This window comes from Pocillopora damicornis, chromosome 2 (assembly GCF_964200805.1).
Source record: "Pocillopora damicornis chromosome 2, jaPocDami1.2, whole genome shotgun sequence".
NCBI classification, from domain to species: domain Eukaryota; kingdom Metazoa; phylum Cnidaria; class Anthozoa; order Scleractinia; family Pocilloporidae; genus Pocillopora; species Pocillopora damicornis.
In genome coordinates, this window is record NC_142671.1 from 32,673,312 (window position 1) to 32,696,887 (window position 23,576).

General features: G+C 37.1%; 3 protein-coding genes and 2 pseudogenes across 11 annotated transcripts in view; 2 read left to right on the plus strand and 3 right to left on the minus strand.

The window, feature by feature from the left end:
- The window catches only part of LOC149050895 (G protein-coupled receptor GRL101-like), a 227,358-nt pseudogene extending 219,401 nt beyond the window's left edge, over nt 1-7,957 (minus strand). The window contains exons 1-5 of the transcript XR_016184117.1: nt 6,763-7,957; nt 6,415-6,499; nt 6,076-6,144; nt 5,852-5,920; nt 5,710-5,769 (exon numbers count right to left, since the gene is read on the minus strand). The product of XR_016184117.1 is annotated as a G protein-coupled receptor GRL101-like (transcript). The remainder of the gene's footprint in view (nt 1-5,709; nt 5,770-5,851; nt 5,921-6,075; nt 6,145-6,414; nt 6,500-6,762) is intronic.
- The window catches only part of LOC149050902 (uncharacterized), a 182,267-nt gene that overhangs the window by 154,065 nt on the left and 4,626 nt on the right, over nt 1-23,576 (plus strand). The gene's annotated exons all lie outside the window — the stretch shown is intronic.
- Nucleotides 2,178-5,422, minus strand: LOC113674163 (uncharacterized). Its single transcript, XM_089197964.1, has 5 exons — nt 5,354-5,422; nt 5,189-5,248; nt 4,649-4,711; nt 3,440-3,500; nt 2,178-2,544 (listed from the first exon to the last, which is right to left on the minus strand). Exons 1-5 carry the CDS (start codon nt 5,385-5,387, stop codon nt 2,418-2,420), a joined length of 345 nt encoding a protein of 114 aa, XP_089054090.1. The 5' UTR covers nt 5,388-5,422; the 3' UTR covers nt 2,178-2,417.
- On the minus strand, nt 9,208-16,426 carry LOC149050915 (uncharacterized). The gene is made up of 8 exons (XM_089197790.1): nt 16,343-16,426; nt 12,419-12,471; nt 12,160-12,231; nt 11,502-11,603; nt 10,991-11,062; nt 10,548-10,619; nt 9,849-9,920; nt 9,208-9,328 (listed from the first exon to the last, which is right to left on the minus strand). The coding sequence occupies exons 1-8, from the start codon at nt 16,424-16,426 to the stop codon at nt 9,253-9,255; spliced, it is 603 nt and encodes a 200-aa protein (XP_089053916.1). The 3' UTR covers nt 9,208-9,252.
- On the plus strand, nt 16,547-18,218 carry LOC149050916 (uncharacterized; annotated as a pseudogene).

A 23,576-nucleotide genomic window follows, 5' to 3' on the forward strand; every position in this document is an offset into this window, starting at 1 on the left:
TTTTTTGCCAAGCAAAAGCAACTGGAACTTTTTAATAACCATTTCGTGCCTAGGACCCTAAAATTAGCCTTCATGCCAAATTTCAGCCAAATCATCAAGGTTAAGTGGCCGCGATTTTTTTAAAAAGTTCGAAACTTACATACTATTTCTCTTAAATATGGAAAAAGGAATAAATACCTAAAATATTTTTTCGTTACTCGCTCATTTCGATTCAGATCGAAAGGCTTAAAACGTCAATGAATTAATTTACAGTAGGTCTGTATACAGCTGTTCCAGATCATTATCCTAAAATTAACTTTCTTAAGAAAGCGGTTTCCATGGCCATTCATTTCAAGTCAATAAGGACGACATTCATAGACGTCTGTGCTAGATATTACGTCAGGAAATGCGCCTTCAGCTAGTTTTACACTTTCATAAATGTGATCGACACGGCATGAATCACGAACATAATAGCGGCGTTTATAGTAACATTGTTAGTTTTGAGAACAGAACGAACACTGACATTCCCCACCCTCCCCCCTTAAGAAATATTTAGGGGGGAGGGGTCTCCAAAACGTTGGGGAATGAAGGAGGTTGTTAGAGGTTATTAAAAAACTCAGTAAGAATGTCCAGCTTTAAAAGATACCGCACCAGGAAACATTTTTTCTGATTAAAAAACTTAGTAACTGAGTTTTTTAAGAGAATGGGGAGGCAATCGGCTTATAAAAGAGTGAGAGGGAAGGAGCATTTTAAACTATTACAGAGTGAGCACGGGGAAAGGAAGACAGTAAGTGAGTTGTTTTGGACAGCGTCTTTGTTTGTTTTCTTTCCTTTTTTCATTACTTCTCTTTCACTTAATTTTTATGTATATGGTTCCATTCATTTTAATGAATATGATGAGCTTGACCATTTGCATGATTATGTTGGTCGCTGTAGCTGATGTGAGACATCGGATGCACTTGCTTCATTTGCCAAATATCCAAGTACATAAAATAAACACAAATTCAAACAGCCAAGGTGTTTATGATCCCTCGCGTTATTTTTATTTTTATTAAAATAATGACAGTAATAATCCAATTGCATACATCATTTATGCTATTATTAAATTACTAAAAACATTTTTTTCAATCAACCTCTATGAGCTCAATAGTGCTATTATAACTTATACATTCTTTGATATGCCAATTTATCAATTTGCTACTAAAACTTCACTCACTAAAGTTTTCATATCCCATATAAGCGCATAGGTTACTATTTTTGTTTTTAACGAGGGTCGACTTGTTAGATAATTCAATGAGTCAGAAAGCATGCATTTTCTGAACTCTGCAGAAAATATGAAGAAAAACCTGGTATTGTTCTTATAATGAAGCACATAATGAAGCAGGAAAAATGAGCAAGAATTAAATCAAAACTCTTGAAAACCACTTTTGAATTTCTTGTCACGGTATATTCTAACAGACAGAAAGAATGCTACACTACTACAAACCGAACTACGTTGTTAAACAATGTGTGAAAATGGTTACTAACAAGCTACTCCTTTAGGCAATACAGTGATTATCTTCTACAAACCACTATAGACTGTACCTTAGTTCTCCACTGACCCAAACTCATTGTTTTTTCCCAATCTCTTTTAAATGCGCAATCTCTGAAGTACAACACAGAAACTCTCTCTCTCTCAGTTTAGCTTGAAACACATAATTACTCCTAGATTACTGAATTCTTGAAACTTATTTTAGAACATTCCGCAAGCCTAAAACACTAAACTTCTGGTAGAATGGCATCATAGCTACACAACCTCTAAGTCACAATGAAAAGGCATTCTAGAAACTAATATTTGATGATGACTTCCCATAACAATTCTTGGTATTACATCCTCTCATCTTAAGTCAACGAACACAATTCAATTACTTAATTCTACCTTTAATGCGCTTTCCAACTCCAGCTGTCTTAATCTGCCCTCAAAAGACTCCTCGTAGCAGATGTCTTAAAGGATCCCAACCAACCACATGGGTGTTTTTGTTTAGGTGAGGGAAGCTGAAACTTCTCGTGACTGTAGACACGATCCACAAGATGATGTCACTGATTATGTGAAGTGGCCATGGAGACCACATAAGTCATGGATATGAAACACTAACTCATAAACCATTAAAACATCAATTAAATTGTCTAAATCTGAAAACTTATAGCTTATCGTTAGAAAAAAATCGTTTTGTCGGGTTTTTTTTAAAGACAGCTTAAGATCCAGTGAAATTTGGTTTAACTAAGCAACGCACACTGATTGGTTCACTATAACTAAGTCCTCCTTTACATCTAAATAGACACAAAGTTAACAAAACAGTTTTTTTTCTATCTTAAGTATCTTATATGCTTAATAAAAAAACAAATGACGAGATTACCGATTTCTAATTACCATTTCTTCTTGTTAAATTGCTTAAAACTTATAAAAATTTCCTCGAATTTAACTGCCTACAGTTTTGTGTCCTCTTCAAAAAAATGTGTTCTTCATCGACAGCTTCGGTAGCCGAAGATGACTTTTGACGCATTGATCTTGATTTTTCCCTTTTTCTGTTAAAAAAAAAAACAAAACAAAACAAAACAAAAGCAAAACAAGGAAAAGAAAAGAAATGTTCAATCGCTATTATCTTGCTTATCAATAAAGGGCAAAATTACTGAGCGCTGATTGGTTGAGAGAGAGGGCATTTTTTCTTACTCGAGGGCATTTTTAGTAATCAAGAGAGGGCATGATTACCTGTTAATGATTGGCTAATCCGTTGCATAATTTTGCCCTTTATTGATAAACCAGTAATCCCATGAGACCTCGTACTATTAAGGATTAATTGCACTTGAGTTTTCAAAATTTTCCAAATTGCCCTCGTCGCTTCGCGACTCGGGCAATTTTGGAAAATTTTGAAAACTCTCGTGCAATTAATCCTTAATAGTACTTGGCCTCATGTGATTACCTATACAAAATAGTTATTTATGTAAAAAGCCCCGTTCTGTCAGTTAATCAGTCAATCCATCAGTCAATAAAATAAACTATCAATCGATGTTTCGGTTGGCTGTTAAGTTGGGCACGCAGTTAGCCAGTCAGTGAAACAGTCAATCAGTTGTTCTGACGATTGCTCAGCATTCGTTTGGTCAGTCATTCAAGTGGTCAGTTAGTTGGTTTATCAGTTGCTCACTCATTTTTGTCAGTAATTCGGTCAGTCCGTCAGCTAGTTAATCAGTGAGTAAGGAAGTTAGTGAGTCAGTTAGTCAGTGAGGTAAGTCCGCTAGTGACAGTCACTCTTTCAACCGTTTAGCTAGTAGGTTAAGGAGCTAGCTAGTTTGCAAATAAGTCAGTAATTCAAATAATTCAGCAGTTAGTTTGACAGTGAAACGTCCGTCAACTTTGTTATACGGACAGTTTATATCTCTGGAGGAATTTGAACCTGTGTATATCCCCCTTCTCACCACTTACTTCTTTGCGGTGGAATGCCTGAATTTACTGTCCCCTTTTTTCAAACTCTTGTTCCGTTTTCCTAACATTAAAAAAAAAAAAAACAAAGTAAAAATTACATATTTGATAAGGTACTTAATGCGCTGTGGCAACTGCTTAACTTGATGAAACTGGTTAACGACACTCTAAATGTAAGAAAAACACAAATAAATAGATAACTGTAGGGTAATCCGCGAGGTAGTGCTGGAGAAATAAACCGAATTGGCTGCTTTCGTTTTGCTTTGTTGGTTTGTTTGTTGTTGCTGTTTTATTTTACCGAGGTATTCCAAATAAATTCGTAACAAAATTTGTTTATTTGATGAAAGGGCAAATAAAGGAAAAATGAATAAAAATAAGAATGAAAAAATTACAATTTTTTTGCAAAATGTCGGCGAAACAAAGAGGATGGAATAATAAAGTGGAAGTAATTATTACATGAAAAACTCATTTTTTGCCAAAGAAATTTGCATCGGGTATATTTAATGGCCTTCTCTTTTCTATCGAGACTCATCAAAATTCGCAACAGAACATCGCACTGTTTGCGAAACGAACCCAAAGCCAAATAAAAAACGGACAAAAGACCCGAAATACCCTGCTTTCGTGCTCGTGACATTTCAATTACCAGTTATCAAACACTTGTAATATTGCACATAATAGATTCATGTCAAACTTTGGGATTTCTTAAGTGTTTGGGGTTTTTTATTATTTTTTGCTTGGCAATTTTCTTGAAAGAATTGCAGAAGAGTGTTAAAGCTCCCAAATGAGAATTACGTAAATCTATACTCAACTTGATGTTTTCATACTTATTGCCGTTCATTTTGGCCGCCACCTGTTATGCATAATCTTAATTTTTAATGCAAATTTCGCTCATTTGCATTTAAAAATTTCATCTCTTAGTCCTGTTTGAGGATAATTGATATTCTTTGATTTGACCACCAGTTATAGTGGTAAGAAAGCCAACTGTGAAATTAAAAATTTACTTCATTTAGAGCTTGGCAATACCTAAGGGAGGTAATGAGACTCTGAACTGATCGATACGCAGGAGAGCTTAATAGACCTTAGAAGGTTTGTGTATCTCTACCACAGTAACACTGAATGAGTTGTCAAACAAACAAAGAATAGCGGTCAATTTTCTAAAAAAAAAAACAAGGTTGGCTATACATTTTTAATAAAGAAGCTAAGACAAGTTACCTTGATTTAGATCAGTATTCTCAATAGGTGCCGGTTCGATTCTTTCGGCTTCATCAAGTACTCCTTGAAACAAAAAGGTAAACACTGTCATTCTTTCTATTTTAAACTAATGAACAATATTTTACCTTATTTTCCATTATCTAATTATTAGAGATTGTTTCAGAATCAAGTCAGACTATTTTGTTTTTCTTTATTTCAAATAATTACAATAACTGGAGACAAAATAACAAAGAAATTTTTCAAAACTTTTAAACCTTACAAAATTGTGTTAGAACACGAGATCCATAGAATTTAGAACTAACGTAATGAACGATGAGGGGTGGATAACTATAATGATGTAAATGAACTGTATTGATTTGTGTGTACGAAAATATCCATCTGACCCAGATCCCTCCAGAAGTAGAAAACAAAATAAAAACTATCATCAATACAACATATTGTAGAGTCTTGGCAATACAAGCTAACAGAACAGCAACGAAAACTTCAGTACGGAACTTTTATCTACATAAATATGACATTAGAGAAGAAACTTTAGCCTACCCTGTTGTGGATGACGCACATCAACATGAGCCAGTTCGATAACTACACCCTCGACTTCCCCTTGAAAAAAATAGTTAATAAAAAATATAGTCAGAGATTGCACTGTGTTGTCATTCACAGTTTTCATGTCCGTACTGTGTTCACTAGAAGGAAAAAATGTCTTACCTCCCAAGCCGCCATGTCGTTCAATGTCTTTCATGCCCTGTGGGTTCCGTTGTTCTTCATCTCCTTGGCCTTTTTAAAGAAAGCAAAGAAAAAATTGTGAACGAGCCAAGAAACAAATAAGTGATAAAACGAAGGATTTTTTGTGACGAACGCAGAACGAGATCTACAATTTCAAACTACTAAAACGTAATAGACAAGAAAGGTTGAGTAATTAAAACGATAATGATAAAATTTATTTGTGTGTATGAAAATATCCTAAAGTCATAGATCCTTCAGTTATAGAGGAACACAGGTACAATATAAACTAACAGAATAGCATTGAAAACTCGACATCGAATTAGAAACTGTAGCCTTACCCTGTTGTGGATGATGCACACCAATACTCGCCAGTTCGATTTCTTCACCCTCAATTTGTACTCAAAAAATGTACACAGACTAACCCTTTGCCCTCGTTTGAACTTTGTATGATATGTTAACTGACATCTGAAAGGTTTTTACCTCCCTCGCCCGCATGTTCTCCATTTTCTTCCATTCCGTGCTGGTTAACTTGCTCTCCCTCTCCTCGACCTTTAATTTTAAAATTAAAAGAAAAAAGAAAAAAAAAACAGGGAACATACAAAGAAGAGAGAAGACATAAAAAAATATTTTTAGTGACAGATTGCCCTTTATTTCCCTCGTTTATAGTTTTCACGATATTTCTAGAAATACGGGTTAGGATTTACCTCCCTCACCGCCATGTTGTCCATTGTCTTCTACTCCCGGTTGGTTCGGTTGTTCCCCATCTCCTTGGCCTTTTAAAAAAAACAACGAAGAAAAGTCAATGATCGAGTCAAGAAATATTTATTTCGTACAACAAATGAACTGACCAATAAAAGAACGATGGACCGAACGAGCGAGTAAATGATTAAATGAATGCCTCTATGCATGCATGAGTGAATTGATTTATGACTGAGTGACTGAATGAATAAATCAATAGATCAATAAACTTTGTTTGCAGCAATCTGTTGGTTTACATCGTTCTTCGGTTTATTTCTTATCAGGAGCTAATAATTATATCGCACCTTCCTGATCCCGACCACAGCAGGTGAAAACGGTCTTCAAGTAGTTCCAGACTTTTTCCATTTTGTTCTTCAGAATGCCTCTGACCTGGATACAAAATAATCGAGATTTCGCTCACTGCCTTGAGCTGAGCTCCGATGACAAAATAGAAACTGACGAATTTCTGTTGTCCAATGCTTTTGAAACATTGTCAGTATCAATTGCAGGTGAACAAAGCAGTCTTGAGCAATATTATACACTGCCTATAGTCGGCTGAAAACCATTACCCTTCCTGTACCTAGCCATTATAAGTCTACTTACGGATTTTATTATCTTGATTACTTATAATGGATTAAAAGCGCATAACGCACCTGTTCTGTTGACAAGGTGTACAGGATAGGATTCAAGGCCGGGTTGATCGGAAGGGCAAATACAGCGATCCAGACAGCGAGGTCTCCTTGCGCTTCGTAAGACTTCTCGATGATGGTCCTCATACCAATCACTATCACCGGCATCCAGCACACACAATCACTCAGGATGATAAAGAACACCCACCTTGGAAGAGCCGTTTCCCTCCTAAAGTTTGCTCTTCTGGCCTGGATCTCTCTTTCAGTACCCTGACGGGCCAGTCGCCGGCTAGACAAGTAAGACTTGACTAGTATCATGAGATAAGCACCCATGATGAACAAGAAAAAAGCAAAATTCAAAGCGAGAAAGAGAGCGACAGAATACTCCCAACCTGCCGGCTTATCAGAAGTAAGCTGCAAGGGCAGACATACCACACTTCTACCATAGTAACTATGGTACCTGAATGGGTCTTCAAAATACTGAATACCAAACATAGGCAAAAAGGCCATAAGGAAGCCAATTGCTCATATGATGATGCACAGGATATTTGTCGCCTTTGGTTTCAGAGAAGCACCTTGGTAAGGAAACACAACATTTTTAAGCCGATCAGCAGATATCAGTGTCATCATCATAACCGACACCTCACTTGACAGAAGGGAGATCGCTCCAATTATTTGACAAGACAAACCAGACCTCCACTGGAAGTCATGCAAGTAATACTCTCCTCTCCACAACAGATCTTTAGTGCCAAGAGAGATCAGGTAAATACCCATCAAACCATCGGATACTGCTAAGTGGAGCAACATGATGGACTGAAACACGTTCTTTTCTTTAAAGATCACTCGCCAAGTGACAACAAACACTGCACCAACCAGAGAAAATACTCCTATCACCCAGATACTCTTCCTTGGGGCAGAATTCTTAAACATGCTCTCACAGTTGGCAAGGTCGTCGTTGTACGTGAAAGCACAGTCAGCGTCCTCCTTGTGCATATGGCAACACAACAGATTTGTGTCGAGACTCCTACAATTGTAAAATATCATCCACTGAAGTTATTTCATTAAAACTTCACAGACCTTGTCGACAAGAACTTGCTTTTAAGAATATATCAGTAACTGATGGCTGGAGTTATCCATTGACTTATACAAAATATTTTTTTTAAGAATCCAAGTCTTCCATTCTTTTTGCAAAAACTTGAATTTCCCCAAAATGTTGTGTATTCAAAATGTATAGCTTTGCTCAAAAACTAATGATTTGCGAATGAATTTTATCAAAATCTTACACTCGTTGTATATCCTTCAACATATCGAAAAAACCATATGGAATCTCCCTCATCTTGTTATACTGCATATACCTGGAAATTAAATTAGGAAATTAAAATGTAGTGATCAAAAGCCACAAAACTCCACAACAAAAAGTAATCTTTCAAATAGGCTCTCTTAATCCCACAATGTCAACGAAGTCCTTCATTTAACTAATTTATTCGTGTTTATTTCGTGATCAGGTTCCCTCTAATCGCGAAGCGTCTTTTCCTGTTTCTAAACCACCTACAACTTACAATTCCTCTATTCTTGTACGAAGGGCTAATGCTCAGGCGTCCGCTTTTGAGGCTATTCAGGGTGGCCAATTTACATCACCAACTCACTTGATAATAATTAAATATTGGATAAGATTGGTCATGATATATCATAATGCTGAAGTCTGAGTTATCTGCCGAAGCCGGAGGCTGAGGCATTTAAAGCAGACACAGGATTTTGCAGCCCATGATATCATGGGAAAAGCGAAATCATTATCTGTTTTAATGTACATTTTTAAAAAACTCTGCGAAAGAAGACATTTCTCTCTGACTTTGCAAAAGTTTCTGGACGTTACACTGACGAGGGGCTTGGAAACTAGTCAGACTTTGAACTCCACATGATAACCCAATACCTGATGGATATATCGGTTATCATGTCAACTTCGCACGCTTTTGTATATTGACTGTACGCTCTCAACCAATCAGAGTTTCAATGTAGAATGACACCAAATATCTTGAAATGCCCTGCGCCGACGCAGCACTAAAGTTTCTTTACAAACTTACTCCCACTCAGAAAATAATCAATCTGCTGTCAGGAAAGCATTTCCGGTGAGTTGCAAATAACGTAAGATGCTTTTACAATAAAAGCATCGATTTGAAGTGTTTTCATAATGTTTCAATTGTCAAATATTACACCTTAAGGTAGCAAGGTCCGTTTCACAACTTGGTCATCACTTGGTTAATTGTAAAACTCACAGAATTTTTAACTGTTTAATTTCTTTGAAGTTGTCGATGGAGACATGAGTCATTTCGTTTTCAACAATTTCTCTAACAAAAAGAAAGTGAAACTTAATCATATAGAGTAACAGGGAAGGTAAAATATTTCGACATTAATGTGTAAATAATCATTTAAAGGTGAAATTAAATGCATTCAAATGTCATGATCGTTAAGGTTATTTCAAAGCTTATTACTCATTTGAAGAATTTCATAGTCTACTTACATAATCAAAAGCTCTTTTAAGCATTTAAAAATTCCTTGTGGGAAGTATCTGAGTTTGTTCCCCGATAGATAGCTAGTGAAGAAAGGAAACAAATGAAATGAATGTTGGACATAACGGATAAAAGAACGGGGCATTTGTAATCCTTTTCATAGGAATCAAAGGGATCATGAGAATACTCACTAACGTCTTGCAATATTATTACGAGAAACTTTTGGAGAAAGATAATTGATGGGCTGGGAATCAGGAGATTTCTTTTAAGGCGTATCGTCAGGCATGAACTGCAAAATTTCCAAGGATGTATAACAAAATAAACTTGGTACTGAAAAGCCACTCGCGTGATGTATCGTTAGCATCAAGAAAAAAGGTCCTACATAGACCCTCATCATGACTTAAAATCAGAAATTCCACGAAATGAAAGGATGTCTTAAAAACATGAAAAGGTGGATCGGAGTAGACATTATTCCGCTTGCAGTAATGAACAAATTCAGCAGTCAGGCCAAAATATGTTACCTGCACGATAATATATTTTTACTTTTGATAGATGCCTAGATTCAAAACTTGTGGAATACATAAATGTTAACGAACTACTCACAGGTCAAACAGCTTTACCAGTCCCCGTAACTGTTGAGGATGCAGCTCCTTTATCTCATTCTTTTCAATTTTTCTGTTGAATTGCAAATCACGGATATGTTCTTGGCCAGTTTTCTTTTAATTTAAACGTTGAATGTTATATCAGTGGTCGGTACTTAGAGTACCTTTTGAGTGAGTGTCCAAAAGCAAGAGCCGAAGTAATCACAATAACCAATCAAAGCAAAGGGAGGCTAAGGAACCAGTGTACATTAAAAGTACAAACAATTCAAGCACAAAGCCTCACGCGCCAGAAAATGCGAGTTATCAAGTGACGTTTGGATTTTAGTTTGGTGCCCGATTGGTTGATAGGGTGGCACAGGTTTTTAGATTGATCAGATAGGGAATAAAGTAAAACGAGAGCAATCTTCGATTTATTTTGGCAATTTATTAAATCAACTGAATGAATCTGTCTTTGACCTCAATAGTTCCAGAATTATCGAATTCAAAAGCAATTCTTAGAAAGTCCCCCTAAACAACTGCACCTTCGTACTTTACATTGGGTATCTTTTGAGATGTGCTGCAAATGTTTTCGTTTTCTTTTTTTTTTTTTTATCCCAAAAATTCATCATTCCATCAATCGATCAATCGACTATTAATTAACGAGAGAGGATAATCCTCCCTTACAATTATTCAGTCATTCAAACCATTTTTCACTACTCACATTGTCTTTAGCTTGGTTAGGTTAGCAAATACCGTTGGCGGTAAATCTCTTAGTTGGTTGTTTGATAAAAGCCTGCAACAGTTAAACGCACACTACCTTTAACTGCAAAGCAGAACTGGTTTCCTGTAGATAATGGTGGCAACCGATGAGATCCAAATAACGATATGCTTACATATCTGTGTAATATAAATATGCGTGTTTTGCGTTCATTCAGTGAGACTCGTTTTAATGAACGGTTTTAATTAGATCAATTCGAAGGACATTTGGAGTGATAACATTTAATGAAAACTCGATTTTAGGTTCAAAACCTCTATTTTTGTGTATGTGCGTTGAAATTCAGACAGAAACGCGGAAAGTTTTGCCGCTCGACAAATTTTAGAGAGAAAATTTCTTTTCTCGTCATGCTTTTAATTCTCTTTTATTTGTTTTTCTTTTTGACTTACAGTATTTTGATATTTGCCAGATTGCTGAAGATTTCTTGAGGGAGATCCTCAATTTCATTATTAGACAGATCCCTGAAAGTTTCAAGGTAAAATGCATTAGTCTTTCAAAAAAAAATAACGCCATCCGAAATGTAAATCCCACAAAAAGTGAAACAGTGGGAAAACACTCTGAATTCTTTCGCTGCGTTTCACGGGCACTTGTAGCATGCTGTGTTGCTGTAACATTATAATTATGATGAAAGTGCACAAAGCTACTGTGGATAGTTTTCATGCCCTTTACTCAAGTAACACTAACTGATGGGAGGGAAATGAAGTAGAGTAGTGCAACCTAATTTCGACGTTATAAGCTTTCGGTAAACCTGCCTTTTATGATGTACAATTGTCTTAGGATTGCCATGTTGCAATTGATTGTGACATGGTCACTTGGCCTCTTTTATCATCTCTGAATAAGGAACAGAAAATTGATAAAGAGCCAACACTTTTATAAACACATTGTATTGACTAAACTCACAGGTCGTTCAGTTCAGTCAAATCTTTGAAAACTTGTTTGTGCGGCGTTTCAATTCTGTTGTCTTGCAGCCATCTGAATAAAAGTTGGAATAATGCGACAATCCTTTTTATTTAGTTAAATTTGTAATTGCATCGTCTAATTTGGGTGTTTTTCTAATACTTATATTAGTATTACATAATACTGATCAACATCTTGACCTTTTTTTTAAGTTGATTTTTGATAGCTTTCAATAATTTTGAAGCTGGCAACCTCGTTTTCCTATGGTGTTTCGTTTGTGCAACACTGCTGTTATTAATTGATTTAGTGTTTGGAGCAACCACCTTGCGCATTAACTCGCTCATTCATCCAATAACAATGCATATAAATGCAAATGAGCCTTTCTGACCTTCGCCACAAGTTCACTATCAATAGAAGTTTTGATCAAAATTGGAGCCAGGATGGCTTATTTGCATAATTCAAATGAGTCAGAATCACGCCCGCCATTATGAAAGAAGCCTTCACCGTAGCGTATGGCCATCTTTAGCAATACGTTTTCATGCTTTCCCTCCTAACCCAAAAACACATAATTCTCCACCTTCATTGCAGAGGTTCCGCTTGTTTTAAAAAATAATTTTAGCTACTATTTTTTTTGTATTAAAGTTTCCTTTCCTAAACTCACAGGCGCGTCAATGCTGTTAAACCGTCAAACAATCCCTTCTGTATCTTTTCCAGGTTGTTGTTGTTGAGTTGTCTGTATGAGCAGAAGAGTTAAAAAAAAGTGCTACAATTACCCTAATTTGAATCAGTTGAAATAAAATTATTTGAACCGATTGCCTGTCTAAAGCTTATAATTTAGGAATTAACAAGTACTCAGTGAACTCGAAAATTGTTCTAGTTCAGTTCATTCGAATTCAATACCACCCTTGTTTAGATCTTACTGCATAACACATTTGGCTTGGCCTTTGGAGCACCTGATGGCTTCTTGTCTCTCCTAAGATTTAGTCATTCATCTTTTCAATCAGTCACTGATTGTGGGCGTTTGCAATCGGTTTATATGCTACGCAGATATTTAGGGTTCAAGGATCTGCTTGATGAAAATGGAATATGCATTATTTGCATTAAAATGTATGTTGTGCCACTTGTCAATAGTTGATATAGAGGACCACTTTCACTTACAGCTACTTCAGCTTCACTGATTGGGAAAACAAATCGTCAGGGAACTTCTTGATCTTGTTACCTTCTAAAAACCTATGCGTGTTGAAAACTTTGTCTTACCATTAAATGGGGAGGTATTTAAATCCCGTTCTCTTAGACTGAGGCACTGGTCTAAGAAGGAACCAGCTTACGAGAACCAAGAACTCTTCTCTACATTTGCAAAAGGTTGCATACTAGCTACGCGCATTAAAATAAAACACGTTAATCAGAGGAAGGGGAGGGGGGGATTAGAAATGGGATTTACATAACAAGGAGCACCGACAATGAAACTGAAAAAATTCTTCAATGAGTATATTTACTTTTGTTAACTCTGTCCATCCACAGAAAAATCCCTTCTCATGGTTGACTTCACCCTCTATAAGCTCGAGCACTGTCTTACAAGTTAAATATTTTTTTTGTTTCATTTAATTTTTTTGTCTCATTTTAAGGTTTGACGCATAACCCTGGCAGGGAAAGGTTTCTCTCTCAATATACTGTTGCAAGTTACTATTCTCTGACTGACGCAGCTAATTAAAAAGCTAGCTGCTTATAAATGTATCAAAACGTGTAGTGATAGATACTATCAGTTACAATAAATAAAATCGATGGTATCGAATATGGACCTATGAATGTATTACTTACAGCCTAGTCAACTCGGTGTTTTTATTGAAGACTCCTGGCGGTAGCTCCTCTATCTGGTTGTTACCCAAGTCCCTATAAGAAGATTTTTTCTGGATTTGAATTTAAAGTCTTTTGTCTGGTGATCTGTTGCTGTTAAGCAATTTGATATATTCCTCTCTTGGATTTACATTTTCTATGTGCCGTTTCCTTGTCATAATCTTTACATGTTTATATAAAATAGTGATCTAAATAAGTGGATTAGCTTATCACATGATTTCGAGTGCAATTTGGGATTAATCAACACGAGTAAATGTTTCAAAGGCTAGCCAAAAATAAATGGTTCTCCAGGTTCCGTTCAAATTTGTTCAAACATCTTGAAGGAGTAATGGTCGTTAAAGGCAAAGAGTGCCTTAGAGACTAAGCAGCTGCTCGGCCGCTTGCCTTCACGTTGCTGCCGGCGCGTTCGGGTGTTTCTCCAGGAAGTTGCTTCGAACTTCTAAACTTTCTGTTGTAACACATCGAACGTTTGCTTACTTTCTCGGTTAGGTATAGCTTAATTGCAGTAACCAGTACACGAAGGCTGCCACGCTCGTAATCTTCCGCTTACTTCTAACGAACCGTCGCGATTTTTATTTTCAGGGCCTAGTTTTGTACTCTTCAATACTTTTTTTTTTTGCTTCGTTGCGTGTTTTCATTCTTTCACTTTCTCCAGTATCTTTTTTCTTGTGCTCCCGCGACTTTCCTGTCAATCAGTTCAATCCCAACTTTCTTCCTTCAATCTCAACCAAAATTGCACGTACATGTAACGAATTTCAATTGCCACTTTATTATAGCTATTTTGGAATCACAGAATTCAGTCGATCAAATACAGGATTTTTATTCTGAAAAAACATCTTATTGATCCAGTTATGAGCTGGTTTGTAAAAAGTTGCAAAAGTTGTCTTTCATTTTCTTGTTGCCAGAGTTGTCGAGTTCTTGCCCCAAGAACTTGCTTTAAATTTTTAAAACCTCTCTCAAGAATAATTTCGCGTTTCTATTTTTCCCTGTTGGGTATTCGTCGACAGCAGTAATCATTACGCGAAAGTTATCATTCTTGTAATCTCCTTCTGTCTTTCTTACGAAATGTTGCGTCAAACTCCTCGAGAAGGCCGTTACTCTGGGGCTCCGGTTCATACTTTCGTATCTGTTTTTGGACGCCAGACTTTCAGTCAGTTGTTTTCACTTTTTTGGGGTATGTTTGCTTTATTTTTTTCATAAAATTTCCCAGAAGCTGGGAAAAAAAATGGTAGAGCCGACCAGATTGCAAGGATAAAAGAGCACTTAACTCCCTGGGGACCAAAGATATGAAAAAAAAAGCTTGCTTGGAAAAATTTGAAGGAAAAGTTAAAATCCTGTCAAGTTAAAGAAGATCGATATACAAGCTTCCTGACTTACAGAATCTTCAGCTTCTCTAATGGAGTAAATAAATCAGCACGCAACTTCTTAATCTTGTTTTTGCTTAGCCATCTACGAAACAAGTGTTTATTAATCATCAGTTTAATAAATAACCACAGTTAAAGAACAAGATACGGCAACCTTAAGATATTATATCAGGAAAATTAGCGTTTTCATTCAAACTGATATAGCGTGAAGACGAAATACTATACACAGTTTATTACGGAAGCCGAAAAGGGACAATCTAAAAAATAATATTGTGCAAATCCGAAAAAAAATTCAGAATCAATATCTCATAGACAAATCGCTTTTAAAAGTTTGTCAAATCGAAAATGCAATTTCAAATCCTGGTTTAATTCATAAATCCACAAATAAATTTCACGAAAGTCGAAAGTAGTCTACAACCCAAGAATCTTTCCTTAGTCCCAAAATTTCGCAAATCGAGAAAAATGTTTTGTCACGAGACATTTTTTCTCGGCCGTGGGCACAAATAACATTAACACCATTAACTGAAAGAAGAAGTGAAGAGGGAGAAAAGGCTTTGCCAACGATGTCATATCGCAGTACACTACAAGTAAAAGTGAAGAACGAAGAGGCTTTGGCAAGCCGCACAATGGATTGAAATGGAAAGGCAAAAACACAACAGCGGATTCAAAAAAGACTGTAGACAATAGGGTTGTGATAGATCAAGGCATGATAAGCGAAGATGAAGACTGCAAACTGGTTATACAGATGGGAAGTAAAGAGGCTTTAAAAGTTAGGAAAGACGAGGGGGCCGCAAAACTATGCAAGGATGCTGTTAAGAAGCACTCCGATCGTGATCAATTTTCCATGTAGAGGAGAATTACATTCCATTATACCCAGATCAGAAGGTGGTAGACAAAATGCAATGCAGTCATAATAACTTCACACTTGCTAGATACAAGCAGGAACTACCAAAACCGTGTTAATGTTGATCTGTGCGTTTGTAAAGAAGCAGACTTCAAGGCAGACGGGGAGATGAATGATCGCGGACTTCGTATAGGAAAAGCCTTTAATCGACATACCCTCAGACGATGACAGCATATTTAATCGATCAGTGTTTGATATTGCCCACCCTTCACATGCAGGTGACTTTCACGTTTCTCCCTCTGAAACCTGTTCATCGATCACCAAACTGCAAGTTACATTCAATGCTATTAATATTTCCACATAACTAGATGAGCGCATGGTCAACAATAATAACAGGAAAACAGTGTCCAACCTGCTATGGCCTCTTCTTTGGTGATGAAATTGCGGTACATGCTGATTTATGCGCTGAAAATGCGCAAAGGTTTCATTTCTGTGGTTTATGGAAACCTCTCCAGCCATTGAAATTCCAGATATATCAGATGAGGAAATATCAAGTATGTCTGAAACCAACAAGGCTCTCTTACCCCTTTGTGACATGCTGAGGCCTTCAATAGCCAAACTTTAATCACAGATGAGAATGAATGCAAAAAGGAGTAAATTGTTTCTTGACTTGATTCATTCTTTAGCGGGATTCTTCACTCCAAAATCTGGATTCTGGATTTCAAAGCCCTGTAGACCGGATTCCACAAGCAAAAAATACTAGATTCTGGAATCCGGATTACCTTATATGAGGCGAAATCGTGGAACTCATCATCAATCTCCTTAGCAATTTCTGCCTCGTTATAAACTTCTCTCCAATCGAGCATATTCTCTTTGTCATCTGCGGATAAAGTTAATCTACAATGATCAAATCCATGAGTGTGAGGCAAGTAGTAAAGTTCATCTGGAATACCAGGCACTGTGCAATGCCTGGGCTGTCTTATGAAATGGCTGTTCCATTCATGTTTCACTTTATCAAGTTCAAATTGCAGAATGTTGGAAAACACAAACCAGACCCATCCATGTACAAGTGGTTACCTAAAGTAAGCTTTCCTTCAATCACGAGTGCCTTAGAAAATCTATGACCCACGCAGTGAATCCCCTTTCACTATGTGACATGCTGATTGGCATGTGAAAATGGACAACGATATGCAACCGTTTCACCGGAAAAAAGGCACTCTAAGGCAGCCAGGCCATAATCTGTTTGCGCCAACATTGGTTGCAGTCTTCTTTTTTCCACTGCATTGAGGAAAAACGGGCCTGAATTACGGGATAATTGTTACTTTTACATATTTGAGCCACAATATTCTCCTGGAAAATTCCTCAACAGAGCCATGTATAGGTAAGCCGTAAGGTTTCAGTTTGTCGTATCTGTCAACATGCCAAGCTGCGTTTGGACCTCGCGAGGTGAATGATCGACACAAAGGCTTCCTGGCCTTTCGAAGGATAGATGCCTGTAAATCAAGCTCTTGTAAACCATGACCATGTCTCGAGGGACAGCAACACTGTAGCTAGTTCCATATCGCACGATATCTAGAAAGTGATGAAGGGCCTTCGGTTTCATGTTTAATCATCTCTCAAACTTCGTGCTCTGAATGGAACTCATTTCTTCTTCTCAACCCATACTCACGCAGCCCTCTCTTTAGAGTCCTCGAGTTCATAGAAATACCATAGTTTTTGTCTAAAATTGAACAATAGTATCATAACGAAATCCTCTTTCAAAGCAATGTTCAATGGCAAATCTCTCATCTGACGAACTGTGCCACACATTTTTCTGCTGATCCCTTTCATTTTCCACATCAACGGTAAATTATTTTCCACATTCGTGGCAGAACATCGCCGTGCACTTGGTACAGTTATAATAATAATAATAATAATAATAATAATAATAATAATAATAATGCTGTATTAGTATTTCCCTGCGTTTGACTTGGTAATAGCAGGAAAATGTGCTCTCATCGGTATCTTATGTTTCTTTGGGCATTCTCCCGGATGTTGCATTGGTTAGTAGAGAACCCAGTGCTTCATTTCAGTGTTTCTCTTTTTGCAACAAATGGAAGCCTTAGACCCGAGAACATGGCCTGATAGCTTTTCCTGCATCTCCGTTTCATTTTTCCATGTATTTGCGTCATTTATTGACTGAAACGAAGACAGCTTCTCTCCTGGATTCAGCAGGTCATAGCATTGCCTGGTTTAACCAGTTAGGTGGCGAGCCATCACCTGCTGAACATCCCTTTTGAAGAATATTCTTGCCGGTACGCAGCGTTTGCTGGCGCGTCACACAGCCAAGAAGGAGCCTATCACAGCCTTTTAGTTAGAACAGTTAGTTGCCTGCAAGGCGGACTCGATGAGCTCTCTGTATAATTTTCGTTCAGTTGTTATATGCTTGCTGGCTTTTGCTGCCTTTCGCAGATTTGATGAGCTTCCCAAGCTTGTTCGATCCGATGTTAAAATCGAAAATGACATGTGGGGCTCATCACTCCTGCCGTAAATGCTGGCTTGCCAGACCGGCTTTTTAAGCGTCATGGCCGCTGGGTTAGTGAAGTGGCTAAGAACGGGAATGTGCAAGATTCTTTATCTTCACGACGTTTTTCGTTTTCTAAGGCTTTAGGTATCTAGTTTTCTCGTGAGTAACGCTTTTTAATTTATTCTGTTATCTTTTTAGTTGGTCTTGCCCGGGGGACCGTCGTATATAGGGTAAAGCTGGCCTGCGGTTTCCTTTTAGGTGCAAGTGGATGTACGGGAGGTTTTTCATCCAGCTGTTGTTCCAGGACACCCATGTCAGTTAGCTTGTGATTTAGATCTTTGGAGCTAAGTATTAGTATTTTTTTTTTCAAACTTATATATTACTTTTTTATGATACGTCATGTACCCTGTAGTCTATTCGGAGCGCTGGGCTTGAAGCGAGCTGCACCCAAGGGTTGTGTGTGTTCTTTTATTGGGTTAAACTGAGATTTAAAAGAGAGCGTGACAAAGTACTAACTACTGACGCGATTTTGAAAAATTTTCTGGATTTTGAAAAGATTCTTGTTTTATAAACTATTTTCGATTTCCATCAAAGTTATTCGTGGATCTATGAATTAGATCAGGATTTGAAATTGTTTTCTCGATTTGACAAACTTTTCACAAGCGATTTGTATAAAAGATATCGATTCTTAATATTTTTTCGGATTCGCAAAATATTTTTGAACTGCCCCTTTTCGGTTTCTGTAGTTTATAATCTCTGGGGTGAAAATTATTCGTACGATTCCTGTTAAAATAGACATTTTCTTAAGGTCTAATAACCAAACTTTACCCATTTAACACTCTCGTTTTAGGCTAAATCCATGTTGAATTCCCGATCAGGAAAATGGTTTTTAATTTATAATTTAGCACGTTCGACACCTCTTTTTCTTAGAGGTGACTTAAGGTGTAAACATGTAGTACTTTTCATCTTCTGCACTGAATTTGCGATCAGAGAACTTCTACGGCTAGCACGTAGCTCTTTTAGGGGCGGTACCTTGGGTACGCCCTTTCTTCTCCGAATTTTGTGTTTATTCTGCTGTTATGCAACAGCCTTCAAGGACTATTCTCTCTTAAGATATCTTTTCAAGTATGATTTTAATTCTGTCAGTAAGTTTATTATAATATTTTTATTGTCAATCTTGTTTTTTGTATTGCCCGAGCTTGACCGTAAGACCAAGAGATTTAAGTTAGAAAGAAATTTCGTAAAGCGTAAACATCGCGAAGGTATCTACTTAGTATGCGAACTCCGCTCTGCGTAGCTTAGCGTGATTCGCTAGTTAAGTGTAAAAGCATGACGAAGGTTAGAGATTGACAGCTCCGTAAGTGTCACCTTTATAAGCAGTGACCCACACTTTCCTAGAGAGATAAGAGCTAGTCCCCGTTGTAATAACTTGTGTAGTAGAGAGAGAATAAAAGAAATAGTCGACTGAACGACGATTGTTAGGAAATTACTTCTAACATTTTTAAGATCGGAAATCCCCAACTTGAAACAGAATAGTAGCGTACTTAGAATGGACGGAATTCTGTGAAATTGACCAAATGAAGCAAAAGAAGTTTTGTAATTTTTTTTTTTCTTTTTCATGCAATACCTTCCACTCAGCTGACTCGGAAGAGTAACTCGGTGGCAACTTTTTAATTCTCGAACTTCACGACACATCGATTGTCATTAAAGTAAAATAAATGCAGGAAAATGCCGATACTCTTTGAGAGACTGATCTCTTGTGACTGACATTGTGTAATTTCATATTTCTGTTTACCAACTTCGTTCACTTCGAAAAGGAAATTATAAAACAGGTTTTACTTCTATCGAATTCAGCATCTGGCAACTTCGTTTCATGGGCTGTCAAAAAAGACATATTTCACGCATACTGCAAATGCCAGCGCAAAACGCGGTTTCCCTTAATGGGTGGAAGAACACGATATGTTTCACCTGATCCGTCCCTGAAATGAGTCGTTTTGCTTCATGGCTTTAAAAACGAGGCATATTTTACGTAAGCTGCATCCAATGTTTCTGCGTTAAGCGCCGTTTTGACTAAATGGCTGGAAGAACACAACATAAATCAAGTCATCCACGCTTAAAATGGGCTGTTTTGCTTCAGGGCTTTAAGAACGAGGCATATTTTCCGTATACTGTACTTCATTTTTCTGTGTAAAGTTAATAGGTTACAGGTTGAATAATTCAGCAAACAAATTATTAGACAACTGGTTTTTGCGCTAAAAGCTCAAATATCGGTCTACCCTGAGAGAACGCACGTCACACTAACGACTAAAACGAATGCATGAGAGTGAAACAAACCAAAAAAGGGACAAATTTGGAGACAAGATAGAATGATATGTAAAGTTCTCACTCAACTTGGCTACACTAATCGTTTAATTTACACGCTTCTCAGAGTCAGACTTGCAACTGCGTGTAGGACATGCAGTTTTCGTGTTGCGCGCATGCAGTCTTTCATCCGCATGCATTTTCAACTAATTATTTAGTCATGGAGCTAGTAGAGCACGCTGAGCGTGTCAATCTTTCATCGTGTTTTGCTCAAATATGGAATTACCACAAAATATCAACCAGATTTACAAGAGGTGACTACTAACTCTTTTTAAACCAAGCTGTTTTTTTTTAATTTTATTTTATTTTTTATTTTAAAGGATAGAATTATTTTACACCGCAAGTTAATACTTTTCGTGATAAAAGCTAAAAATCGGTCTCCGCAAATAAAACGCACATCATATCACCAGAGACGAGGTAGCATAAAAGGCGCGAAGTTCTTACTCGAGATATGGCTACCTCAATCGGCTTTTCATTATTAAAAGTTCTAAAGGATACGTATAGTTGTCGTACAGTACGTTTAAGACATCTCTGATCTCTCACTTTTTTGCTTCATTAGTTTCCAAAATAACCAAGCGACTTTGGCGGGTAAAAAGTAAAACTGAGAACGCAGATCATAGCTCCATAGGGCAATTTTATCAACATGGGCTTTTCTTTCCTTGGCGTTTTCACAAGAAACGGTTGTGAATATATGGAAGTCATATATTTGAACTGCCGTTAATGACGTGAATGAAAGCGATCTTAGCTGTTATGAACACTACTTAAGTAGTAGTGAAAAGAAGGCCTGAAAAAAATTCAGGCCTGTACGGAATTTGAACCCATGACTTCTGCGATACCGGTGCAGTGCTCTACCACCTGAGCTAACAAGCCAACTGGGAGCCGGTCAATGTGTTGGTCCCAAATACACCTGTGAAGCGGTGAATAAACAGTTGTGAATATATGGAAGTCATATATTTGAACCAGCTCCCAGTTGGCTTGTTAGCTCAGTTGGTAGAGCACTACACCGGTATCGCAGAGGTCATGGGTTCAAATTCCGTACAGGCCTGAATTTGAAGATCGCTTTCATTCACGCTTTCACAATGTTCACGCAACGCTGTAGTTGATTTCTACAAATTTTGAAATCAAATCCTACTCAAGATGCTGGCTTACATTTTTTGGTCGTTTTCAAAATCTCGAAATCTGAATTCTGACCTTTACCCTCGGAAATCAACAGGCTCAAATGAGAAAGATTTCAGGGCGTATCTTAAGCCAAATTTTTCCAATACTTTTTATGAGCATTCTAAACAAGACATAATTTCACGTCGTTCATTTCACCTTTTTTTGTTGTTGTTTTTTTTTACTTTTGTTTTGTTTGGTTTTGTTTTTTTTTTTTAATTTGGTTGGATAAACTAAAATTGGGAAGGAGTCTCAACAATATTTAAAAATTGTTGTGTATACCAAACCGAAAAAAATGTAGCAAATAGGTAAACTCAAACAATTTTCAATACACCTAAAGCGTTGAAAAAAAAAAACAAAAAATAAAAGCAAAATTGCTTCTAGATTCTTCTACTCCTCCCAAGTTGGAGCGAGGTAACCCCTAAAGTCAAGGAACGAGCCTTTTTCTCCTTTTTTCCGGACTGTTCTTTAATTGCTAAAATTTCAGCTCACCTGCGTTTGTCATGGCGCTATTTGATTTACCTCTTTGCAAAGAACATAAGTTTTCTCCAACAAAAGATGTATCTTCCAAAATTTACATCAGTCATAACGTGTGGCTTTGTAGCTCAGTTTGCAGCATCGCCCAATTAGTATCTCGAATCCCGTCCGAGCCTGAATTATTTTTTAGTCAACTTTTCTGCAATTGGTAAAATTGCAGCTCACCTGCGAGGATCATGTATTTATTTGATTTTAATCCGCAAGTCAAAAGAAACTCATTTCATCACAAAGACATCATATCAAAAAGTCGCGCAGTAAAATGAGCCTTCGTTTCGACAATAAAATGTTTCTAAATGTTTTGCTATACGCACTTAAGAAAAAACATTTGAAGGACAATGACCAGAATATAACTGAAGCAAATATTTAGGGGCTATGAAGCGTCCTATAAAAGTAAATAGGCATAAGGGCGGAAGAGTTGACATTTACTTCCGTAGCTCAGTTGGTAGTGATAATCTGGGAGGCCTGGGTTCAAATCCCGTCCGAGCCTGAATTTTTCTTAGTCTCCCTTTTCTGCAATTGGTAAAATTGCAGCTTAACTAAGGATTAATTTTACATCGGCAGCTCCAAAAAAATTAATTTTTTACAAATACACAGCTTAAACTTGCGCAAAGAAGAGAACCTTTGTTTTGACACTATTCTGTTTGTAAATGATTGAAGTGTAATAAACAAAATATCCCCTGTTTCACCTGACCATGTGTTCTTCAAGTGGAAGGGGAGAGGTGGGAATGTTTATTTTGAGCAGTTATTGTATGAAAAAAGTCCGAATTGATTATTTTTTTCTGATAATTTCTTACGTTGGGGGAAAGGCTCCATGAAAGGTGAATTTAAATGGGATCAGTAACGATTGAAATCGGATTTTCAATGCAGCCGATCGCATGGGCCAGTGGGCAATTAAAATTTAGAACCGAGTTTTGGTAAATACTCGATGTGATTTGTGCGATTTTGATCTGAATATTACGAACAAACAGTATGTTCTTAAAGTGGGAGGGGGGAGTGGGAAGGAGGAGGTTGGAATTTGTTGATTTTGCTATTCTTGTTAACTTCAAATTTCTTTTCGACTGGCTGATTTTGAACTCTACATCTTTCGGTAAATTGCGTCTCTCTGAACCCTTTTTGAAGCTAGTGGGATTAACAAAATTTTAATATAAACTGAATCCCACTCCCACTAATAACAACAGGGATGGGATTTCTATTAAAATTTGAAACGGGGTCTTGGCAAATATGCCAGTTGGGATATAGGATTTGAATCCTGTCTTTATGAGCTGTAAACTGGCCCCTCTGCAACGCATGGACTTAAGGGCAATTAAAATTTGAAACCAAGGTTTAGTAAGTACGTGAGCTGAGATATTGGATTTGAGTCCCAACATTACCAATTGCTATAGTTTACACGTGTGACTGGGTCTGTATAAGCTTCTTAAAAATAAGTCTCATGGGATAAGCAATAAATGTTGTTTATT